The sequence below is a fragment of the Neopsephotus bourkii genome, unplaced genomic scaffold, assembly GCF_033783945.1.
Source record: "Neopsephotus bourkii isolate Nb327-2 ecotype Australia unplaced genomic scaffold, CSIRO-AGI_Nbou_v1 NB_1768, whole genome shotgun sequence".
NCBI classification, from domain to species: Eukaryota; Metazoa; Chordata; class Aves; order Psittaciformes; family Psittacidae; genus Neopsephotus; species Neopsephotus bourkii.
Genome location: NW_026902242.1, coordinates 4,742,325 through 4,753,382, shown reverse-complemented (window position 1 = coordinate 4,753,382; position 11,058 = coordinate 4,742,325). Strand labels below are relative to the sequence as shown.

The window sequence follows — 11,058 nt, the reverse complement described above, 5'->3', positions numbered from 1 at the left end:
AAGATACCATGTATATATCCTTCAGTTAAGCTTTTAAATCAAGTTAAAATTCTTTGGGTTTCTTTCTAGGAACAAGAATAACGCACCACCTCACCCAATCCTGTCTTCCATATCAGTTCTTTTTTGCTATCACCTAGGAACTGCTATAAAAGGCTCATTTCTTATCACAATACTGAGAATACCAAGGATTCTTCTCTTGTACCTTTATAATATCCTAAAACAAAAGGTAGGTGTATATAAACCAGCTTTATTTAGTGTTCATATATAAAGTTTTCTATGAAGGATAAAGGAAAAAATTGGCAGAATGCTCTATTTAAAATTTTTTGCATTGTAAATTTTACAAAAGCAAAGGGAAGGAAGAACTTTTTTGTAACATCTAAAATATCTACTAGAAAATATTTAATCTGCCTTGTAATAGGAGTTTGTAGAAATAATGCATGAAATAAGAACTGTTCCAGAGATTTGTGTAGGATCCAAACCGCATCTTTTAAGGTATATAAGAAATAGAGCTGTGCTGGTTTGGTTGTGTTTGACTTCTTTCTGTCTTTCATGCATCTCCACATCTCTTACCTGCTGCTGGAAACATACCACTGCAGTTAGTTCTGGCACTTTGGCAAGGAGAAAGAGCTGTCATGACTGCACAACTGTGATTTTAAAGGAAGATTTAGGCAACCCCCTGTGACGGGGGATTGGAATTGGATGAGCTTTAAGGTCCCTTCCAACACAAACCAGTCTGGGATTCTATTGCATACAAGGTTTATGCTCGTTCTTTTCTTTTTGTCCATTAAGGTATCAGTCATTTCAGAACTGTCAAGGTTTTTAGGTAAACAAAAAGTTGAAGACTGTCAGTGTACTCCCTGATCACTGTAAAGTGTTGTAAGGGTTACTGAATTGCCTGCCTGCTTTGCTCTCCAAACAGCTGTTAGCTCACAAAGCTGCTTGCAGCACTTACTTTCTTTTCTCGGAGATGAATCTCCCGTGCACAGGAAGAAAGAAGATATGCTCAGTTCATCAGTCATTAATACTAAAGGGTGTGAATTAAAAGCAGTTCCTATAACTCAGATATTTGGGCACAATAGCTTGTGCCCAAACGAATGCTTTATTAGAAGAGTCAGTCACCTGTAAGGCAAGTTTTCCTGAAATGGCAATTTTGAGTCTAATTCTGTGTCCAGTAACCAAACATTTCATTTTATTGCAGGAGAGTGCATGTGCCAAGTGCCTGTTCAAGTGCTGTTTCTGCTGCTTTTGGTGTCAGGAAAGTTGCTTAAGATACTTTCATCAGGTATGTTCTCATGTCTCTGTCACTCAACCATCTGTATACCTTATAAGCTGTGCATATATGCTAGCTATAGTTAGCATGACTAAAGCAACATCCAGTGTGTGCAAGCCAAAGTTTTCTGCTGGCCAACTAAACTAAACCTAAACTAAACTAAACTAGTCTTCAAGTGTAGATGGAACTTGTTGCAAAGAAAAAGGGAATTCACAAACATGCAAGGTACAAGATTTTAGGAAACTTGCTATCATGGCTTGAGATAATCCTTTTAGAGGGCCACTTGCTACTTCTGTAGGGAAGAAGACAATATTTTGTTGAGGTTTGCCTGACAGACTACTGAAATACAGAGATTTAGAGGTGGAAGGAAGCAGTGAAGAATTAAGAAACCTGTCTGGAGATGTGTCATTGAACTAGACTCAGTATTTTCCACCTGAAAGTACTGAGTAAAGAAACTTGAACTCCTGGCTTATTTCCATTATGAGTTTATCTGAGAATATGATCCATGATGAAAAAGAAAGATGAATATCATGTTCTCTTTTTTTGAATGACATCTTTGTTTTGTTAGCAGTTTTGTTTCAAAAGAGGGTTTATTTGAAATGGATGATTTCTGAGTTTTTTAGATACTTATCTCATAGTTTTTCCTGATCCTTTTTATCCACATGTTTTCCAGCTCTGTGTACATCACTATACATAGTTAATTTTTCTCTTTGTCAGTCTCCCTTCATTATCTCTGGTGACTGTGGTATTCTTAATGTGAAAGGGAATCAGATGTTCATGCTGATTCCTGACTCTGATTGTCGTGTTCTTTGTTCTCATTGCCGAGGGTAGTAGTGAAGTAAACAAGAGAATGCTGATAAAGGGTCTGATTTCTCCTCTGAAGGAGGTACATAAATTAAGTTTAATCTTGGACCACTCTGAAGAGCAAGTTTTTCACTTAGTTCAGCCTAGATTAAATACTTGTGCAGTGAAATTTCAGGTTCTAGGTGATGAATTTTCCAGGCTTAGCTTTGTTTAGGTAGATCTTACGGTCACTGACTGGGTGAGGAATCTTTGAGTTCCTTTTGATTCCAGCCTTTCCATTTTTAGTCACCCTTTCCCCTTAGCTTCCTGCCTTTCAAAGAGATATCCAGCATCCTAGTATTTACTTTCTTCAGCTGTTGTATGCTATGTGTTTGTTAAAAGAAGAATTAATGACTGTAATGTTCTTCCTTTTGTTTCAGAAGGCTGTATGGTAGCTCTTGTTCCCTTTAAAGATTTCCTGTTTCCTAATCTATTGTAGGCAAATTTCTGCTTTTATGAGTCCTGGGGTTTAACCTAATGATCATAGTGCTGTGTTTGCTGTTAGGTAACTGTTTGTTTGAACAACTTTTTGGCAAGGATGATGGTGTTCCACGTACTCCAAATCCAGGGCAGTCTGGGTGAGGGTTAGAGGGGAAGAAAAATAAGACCACACAGCAAGATTTTAATAGTAGTTTTACCTGTCTGAAGGGGTAACATTGGTCTCAGATTATTGCATTTCATAGAGAAATTAATGTATCTGATGTACTGAAGTACTGAACTCGTAACAGCTCTTATTGAGATCAGTGAGGCTGGCTACAGCCTTGAAATGTCACGTGGCTTTTGAACATGGCCTTGAGAGTAGGACCTGGAAGGGGTTCAGCAATTGCTGGTACCAATGTTTCTACCATTTTGAAAGTATTTTTTAGTTCAGATTTTGCTTCTTGTGTGAGTTGAAATGGCTCAAATGTGGAACAGCTGTTAGAAAAGTTGGTCCAAAACTTACTGTGTGAGTTAACATTCCTTACTGTATTTTTACCTTTTATTCTATTACTTTCACTATAATAATAAGCATAAAATTATCTAAAACTCTTAACTCCCCCCCAAAAAAAAACCCAAAACAAAAGCTTTCCCCATCACTAATGCACTCTTTTCTTCACCCTGTTGTTATATTGCTTAGATGATTGAAATTCTTTCTGCTCCTTCATTCACAAGTTTGAAGTTTAATCAGGATTAAACAGAGCCCCTTGTTTTCCCTCTGGAAGCTTGCAGATGAGAAACAGGTGCTGGAGGAAGTAACACTGCTGAGGTAGTCTTTCTTCCCAAGTTCTCTGTTATGTTTTCAAAGAGTATTTCTCAGGCTTTATGGATGGAAAGGTGCCACCTTTCAGGTGGGATTTAACACCGACTTTGGTAGTTGCATGCATCCTTGAAGTGACTTGTTCTCTGCAGGCTCAGCTCAGTTTTGCTCAGCTCTCTGGAATTTAATGGGAACAAGGCCAAAAAGGTACCTTGTCCTCTTCCCATCATGACAAAGTGCTATGTTAGATGCTGACAGTTGCCATATTTCCAGTGGTGGTTGTTGGAGGAGGGGTAATGTAAACCCAGTGTCCTGTGCACATTGCAGTGTGGATAATTACAGTGTGTCTTCCTAAATTTCTCTTGGATTTGCAACTGGATCCTGTGCTAAACTGTGGTGTAGTGTTGCTATGTGCTGTTAAACAGTTCACTCCTAAAGCTGTTCCATTTCAGTCATGGGCAAAGTGATTCATTTGTGTGTATAATCCATTAGTAACAATTGCGAAGCACTCTGGGCTCTATCTGGATGAGAAGTGCTTTGTGACTATAAAGTCATTATCCTTACTTGACAGTTCTGTTTGCCAACACTTGTCAGAATTACCACAGATTTTTCATCTGCTGGCTCTGAATGGTTCAGTATGTTCCAGATAAACAGAGCCTGTCATCTCCAGAAAAATCTGGGAGATAGAGATCTTTCTTCCATAAAAAAGAATATACTGTGTTTTTAATGTGGTTTGGGAGCTACAAGGTCTCTCTCCTGCTTTCTTAAATCGTGCCCTTAGTCTCCTTATACATCAAAGTGCTCGCTGCTTTTTCCCTGTTACAACCTTGTTGCAGTGACTTTTCCTTTAAACAATCTATCTATTTCAGGATGGTTTTGCTTTCCTGTGTCTGCTCTGGGTTCATGTGCAGCCAGTTGGCAGTGAGCCTCTCTGAAGTGCAGCACATGGGTTTCTGAAGGAGTTGCTGAGCACTTCGTGGTTTCTCTGTTTTCAACAGCACGGTTACTTGCAGTGTAGCTTTCCATGCCCTGTGGTGGGCATTCCTGCAGTCAGCAGTGCGTTATAGCCTGCATTTGCCAGTGCTGACACTGAAAGCAAGCGACTGTCTAGTGTAGAAAAAAACAGAAGCAAGTCTATCTAATGGTCATATATCCCTGGCAATTGGCTCGGTCTTAAACTTTGGATGGAAGCCTATCAGGAGGCTGCAGTTAAATGCCTTGCAGAGAAGTGACCTAGATAAAACCGCAATCCAAGCATGCTAATGAAAGTACACTCCTCTGCACTGCCAAACACGTTTGTGCCTCACCCCATCAAGTACTCCTTTTTCCTCCCAAAACCAGTATTGCATTTTAATGTTACTGGCAAAATGGCTTCTAGATGTTAAGCTAAATTTTCAATCGAAAATCCAGTTGGCAAAAATGTTTAATCTTCAGTGAAATAATATTTGAAATACATTTGGTTTTCTTTTAGTGGCTTTATGCATGCAATAACAGGAAATAAATTTCCTTAGGTCTTTACTTGCTCGGTGGGCTGAACCCTGTAGCAGATAGAGGTGAACATGGCTGACTAATTCTTGCTTTGGTACCTTTCTCTTCTCCCCTATACCATTTTAAAAGAGAGAGAGAGAGAAAGAAAATAACATGCAGTGAAGCAAATGACCAACAATTCAGTGCATTCGAGCAGAGAAATTTGTGAACAACTCTCTGGAAATTTTCAGTTTGGTTTTATTTCAGAGATTGCAGATGAGAACACTGTCACACTAACTGCAGAAGCCAGTGTAAGCAGCTCCAGTGGTGATGTAATCATGATGCAATGGGCACTTCAAGTAGTATACTCTTATGGTCCAAGCCCTGTGGTTGAAATGGAGCCCAGGTGTAGCAGTGCAGGAAAGGAACACCCAAGTGCCCTCTGCAGAGAAAGTTGTGTTGGTCCTTCCCACTGGATGATAGCCATGGAGGGAGTAGCTGACGCAGAGATTAGGAAGCAAAGAAAGTTAAAGGACCACAGTGCAAATATAAACTAGAATGGAAATAAAGGAAATCTGTGCTTCTTTGGTTGCTTGAAAAAATTTGGGAGGCTGTTGAAGGGTTTCTTACAGATGGTAATTAACCTAAGAATCAAAAATAACTGTTTCTGTGTTAGCTGTGTGCTTGTTGGTTGAAGTGGGAGAGTATTCTCCATGTGTATGTCAACCAAAGGATGATAGCCATTAGTTAACAAGGCTGCAGAATGGGCAGGTTCAGTCTTGGAACGCATGAGATGAAATACTTGCACCAGAAAGAGGGGGATAAATGCCATTGTGCAAGTTGCCGGTTAGGTGATCAGGCTCATCTCACAGGGGAGCTGGAATATCCTGGTGTGTCTATTTTAAACAGATGAAGGGTAAGAGCAAGTTACCATCTACGAGTATATCAAGAAGAGAAACAGAAGGGAGGGGGAAGAGCCAAGACAAGGTCAGTGTTAGTAGGAGCAAACTGTTCATGAGTAAATGTTGTCTGGAAGTTGGAAGAAGCTTCCTAGGGATCAGAGGGACAACTGTCTGGAATAACTCCAAACATAAGGGTTGGGAGAGGGAAAAACCCTAAGAAGTTTAAAGAGGGAGCTTTGCACTTAAGACATTGTATAATGTGCTAACCTGAAATAGCCAGGGGCTGGAGGGGCTGAGAGTCCCTTCCAGGCTTGTGTGTCCTGATCTCTTCAGTGAGGCCTCACAGCCCCATGTTGCTCTGATTTCCCACCACTGTCTTGAGGAGCAAGCTGCAGCTTTCTCACTGGATCACTAACTGCTGTACAGCAGCCACAGAAACATCACTGCCTTTTGCTGCCACTGGATTTTGTTTCCTGAGGGGATTCCACTGGCAGCTGGGACACTTGCAAGCCAAGACACTGCTGGCTGGAGCTGACCAGGGCAGCCCCCAAGAGAGTGGGCAGCAACAAGATCAGGTCAGTCTGAAAATACCAAGAGAGTAGGAAAAGCTAAAGTGGGGTGTGAGACCTTGCTTCCCCAAACCCATTTTATTAAAGCAAGTCCTAGAGTGGAGGGCTGAATTCAGTCATTACACAAAGTAGCAATTATTCTCAACAATTGGGGAACTCATGGCCTGGATCTAAGCCACAGTGCCTTTCTCATGAAACCAGCAGGTCAGTTTTTCCAAGACCCTTGACATTCTGTGTTGTGAGGCACAGAAGGATGTATTCTTTAAATAGAGGCTTTTTTGCATACTGTGGTATTTGGAAATATATAAACATTCACATTCCTTATTTATTCATCCTGACACTGAGAAACTTGTGTCTAGTTCCCAGGCTCCCAGCCAGAGGAGGCTTGTGTTCTTCACAAAGGTGGTGATATGGTACCAGCCTGCTGGTGCGAGGGTGAAAGCTGATCCTGGCCCACTGTCTCCCATGCTTTCTGATCAGTGGTGTGCTATCAGTGCCATTATTACTTGTCACTGCAGCAGAGACTACCATTGTAAAACATCTGTTCATTAAGCGTAACAGCTGGGCTGAATCTCCATCCAGCTCAGTATCCCGTCTCCCACAGTGGCTGTGAGTGAACTCTCAGGTAGAACAAGAGTATATTTCCCTATATATCTGTTTCCAGCCTAGGGACCGCTTGATCTGAGTATGTTTTCTCTATGCTTACTAACTCAGTGGATTCCTTTTCCCTGAACTCTTGCGTTCATGTATACTCAGTCCCACTTGAGCTCATGTGTACTTACAGCAGCTAAAGCATCCTTTGTCCAGCAGTTCACAGCTTACAAACTTACAGTGAGGAGAAATACCACCCGTCTTCAAACTTGGCTCTTACTGCTTCCTGCCCCTGCCTAGTCTTTGTGCTGGGAGAAGCAGTGAGCCATCTAACCCTCCCTACCCTCTCTGCATCTCATGATTTTGTAGCCTTCTTCCTGCATGCTCCTTCAGTCATCTCTTTTCCAGACAGAATAGCCTGGTGTACTCAGTTGTTCCCCAGACAGAAGACATTCCATACCTGTTGGATCATTCCTGCTGCCTTTCACTCTAACGTTTTCAAGTTCACTGAATCTTTTGCACATGGGAAAAGGGAAGATGTTCTGTAGAAAACCACATCTAAATAACCTGTTTCTAAATAATAGCAGGTTCTTAACTGACCATGGTCCACTATCTTAGCCTTTGGAACTGTCTTTATTTTGAAAGGGATTAAGTTCTTGCACATGCCCTGCCACTGCAAAATTAGTGGGATATCTAAGCTTCTTAGTCCAAAACCCAGAATGATTTGCAAATACTGGTAACAGCTGTGTGTGTTAGGTGTGCTCTGGTGGATGAGAAGTCATTTGGGCTCATTTCTGTGCAAGTTTCATGGAAACACACATTTGCTTCAGTGTCAGAGATGTATTTTGTTAGTGAGAATGTGTAGATTTCAGTGTGGTGGGATGGGACCAGGGTATGGGGTCTGCATGGGAACTGGGAGAAAAGTGGATGGAGAGACAGTCTAAGCCAAACAAGAAACCTTTCAACCTCAGGAAGGTGTATTTTGCTCAGAGGCAGAGATCACTTGGTTAAGTCTTCACCTTGTACTAGTAACGTTCTTGCTTCACCTGTGTCAGTGATGTGTAGTGTTCAGCAGTTCATTCCTTTCTGTCTGTTACTCCTTCTGTAACATTGGATTATTACCTGCCTGCTTTCTTGTGTAGATGTCATGACTAGCTGTTACTTCCATGATCTGTTGAAGTTGTAATTGTTATAAATGCCATTTTTTTTACCAACTGGTTTGTAATACCCCAAACCCCTGTGCAGGTATTACTCAGCCTCCAGTGTTATTTTCAGTCTTCCCAAGGTAACTATTCTAGTTAATAAATATCAGCAATTCTTTTCATTGCACATTCTTCGGATACCAAAGTGACTGATTCAAGAGTGCAAACAAATGGGTATTTATTTTAAGCTTGGAAACAATGTTTGAACAAGTGCACATGCATTTTCAGGATTCTTTTACATTTTAGAAACAGGACTATTTATAGTGAATATAGAATCTCTGTTTCATTTATTGGCCAGACTTATAGTGACCGCACCAGATCAGGGTCTGCTCTGTGAACTGAATTCTTAAGGGACAGAAACAAACTTAGATAACCCTTTTGCACCTTGTGTCTCAGCTCTGGGTCTGTTATGGAATGATGACACAGACTTAACTCCCAGCATGTTATAAAGGTGGGTCTATTCATGTTTCCCTGGGAAAAGGAGCAGTGTCAGGATAATTGGGAGTTAGTACAGAAAGCGGTTTTTCCTATTTAGGAATGAAGTGAGCTTGCTTGTTTAAACAGATTTGTATGCAGATACTTGATGTGTTTCTGTAGAGTTCAGTGGAGTCTTTGATTTTTCTTAGAGTAGGCAATAAATCTGTTTTTTACTGACACTTCTTCCATCTATGGATGTAGTTACTACTGTGTAAGTGCAATATATACAGGACATTGCTCTTCTACTCTTTTTTTTTTTGCTTACTATGACAGAAAGAAAAAACCCCTCTGTCATACATAAAATAATATCCACAGTATTCAAAGGATCTTAGACCGCATTTCATGTCTTTCTTTCTCTTATTTTAAGTTAATAAGCTTTGCTACACTACAGTATGTTCCAGAAATTGCTGTGGGGTAAAACTGGCCTCTTGCAGAAATAGATTTTCTCTGCCTTCAGATAGCTTATTTTAACTTCTAAGTAAGAAAACCAGGAAGTGTTTTGCAGTGGACCATGTAATTGACTTTCAGCACACCAGTTATAGGTATTTTTTCACTTTCAGGTGAAGCAAAAATAATCTAAGGACCAAATACATGTTTGGGTATATAAATTCCTTCCAAACAGTAATCTGTTGCACACTGTGGTTCTTACTGACTGTACTAATCTGCTTTTGAGGCATAATGCACCTTCTTATATTTGGAGTAAAGAAAAACTGCTCATGAGACTTGCTGGTAAAGGTCAGCACACATTTCTGGTGTCTTGAATGCTGGTTTTCTCAGCTGATATTTTGGGCACGGTTTCAGTCTTGTTGAGGAGTTCCATAAATGGGACATGTATGTCAGGTTATGCACAACAAGTGCTAAAATAATCCAGTCCATTGAGATAAATACTCTGCCCTCCCTACCTGTCTTGGCAAGTTTCCACAGAGAGTGATCATGTAAAATTCTCTAGTACATCAATAAACTGATGTCTGTTGAAATCTGTGTGTGGGACACAGCACACCCTGGTCTGGTCCAGGATCCTTTAGCTGGAGTTTGTTTTATGGCTGTAGGCATGAGCTTGAATTTAACTAGCCTATGAATAGTTTAAAAGGGGCACATAGAAAAGCTTTTAAATCATCAATTTTTCAGTGACTTTACAACTACATAACTTGATTGTGCCACCTCCGTAGTTTCCCAGCAGTCTTGGTGATAGATTCATAGAAAACAAGCAAGTTTGGGTAGTGTGACTCCAGGTAAGTAAGTGTTTTGTAGTACTTGTATTCATTAACAAAACTTAGGGTAGGGAACTTTGTATCATGCAAAATACTTTTACATTCATAAAGCCTGTATTTCCAAATAGAGTTTAAGGCTTTGCATTTTGCTCAAGTAATACCTAGTTTCTAAGAGTCTTTCCTTTCTCACTGCCTCTTCTCTCATTTCAGCATGTGTACACAACTACAGCTATAAATGGGACCAATTTTTGTACATCAGCAAAGGATGCTGTCTTTGTTTTGGCAAAGAATTCTGCTAAGCTTGCATCCATTACCTGTTTTGGAGATTTTATCCTATTTCTAGGAAAGGTAAGAGTAACAAAAGTACTGTTCTGTAAGAATGAAGTGAAAAATCAGTGGTTTGAGTCTCTTTTCTTGTACCTAAAATAAAAAAGGCTTATCTTTGTTAAACTCAGTGTTGTTCATGCTGTAGAATGAGTTCAGGAGAGAAGATAACGTTTAAGGAATTTAATCCTTTTCATAGTTTTTACAGAGTGATTTAGTTGTATCAGTACCCTTGGTGCCACTCCTACAGTTCTCATTAAAATGAGACTTTGGTAATTACATAGTAAAAGATTGTCTCTGCCCTGTGGAATTGACATGAGGACTTGAACACGAAGTGTGACAAGTGCAGGATGCCAGAAACTGCAGAGCTATTTCCCAGATGAGATGTGCTGTCAAAATACTGGATTGGGGTATTTGGGGGAGTTTGGGGGATTGGGGTTTTTACTAAGAAGCATTTCTCCATGATTAATGAGGCTGCATTTCTCTCTCACTGCCCTTTACAGGTGTTTGTTGTATGTTTTACTGTTTTTGGAGGATTGATGGCATTTAACTACCATCGGGAGTTGCAAGCATGGGTAGTTCCTCTGTTGCTGGTTGGATTTTTTGCCTGCCTGATCTCCCACAGCTTTCTGTCTGTGTTTGAAGTGACAGCAGATGCCATCTTCCTTTGCTTTGCTATTGATATGGAAACAAATGATGGATCTGCAGAGAGGCCGTACTTTGTGGATCAGGAACTGCTGGTAAACCCCAGGGATAACAGGAAAGACATTTGAGCCACTCTAAGCTTTTGGGGACATTTTCTTTCCCCAGGACCTAGTAGTTTGAACCCACAACCCATGCTATTTCCTTTCCAACACCTTAGAACAGGATGGGCACAGGGATACAAATCACGAGTAAATTTATAAAGTGAAGTAAATGGCTCCCTCTGACTCCCATGTGCTAGCTCTGATCTGCTGCCTGCTCTC

General features: G+C 40.5%; 1 protein-coding gene across 2 annotated transcripts in view; it reads left to right on the top strand.

Annotated features, from left to right (window-relative positions):
• The window catches only part of SLC44A3 (solute carrier family 44 member 3), a 36,373-nt gene that overhangs the window by 22,393 nt on the left and 2,922 nt on the right, over positions 1–11,058 (top strand). For both annotated transcript variants that reach the window (XM_061378871.1, XM_061378870.1), the window contains exons 11-14: positions 70–226; positions 1,199–1,282; positions 9,980–10,117; positions 10,597–10,833. In XM_061378871.1, coding sequence (XP_061234855.1) covers positions 70–226; positions 1,199–1,282; positions 9,980–10,117; positions 10,597–10,833 — 616 coding nt within the window. The remainder of the gene's footprint in view (positions 1–69; positions 227–1,198; positions 1,283–9,979; positions 10,118–10,596; positions 10,834–11,058) is intronic.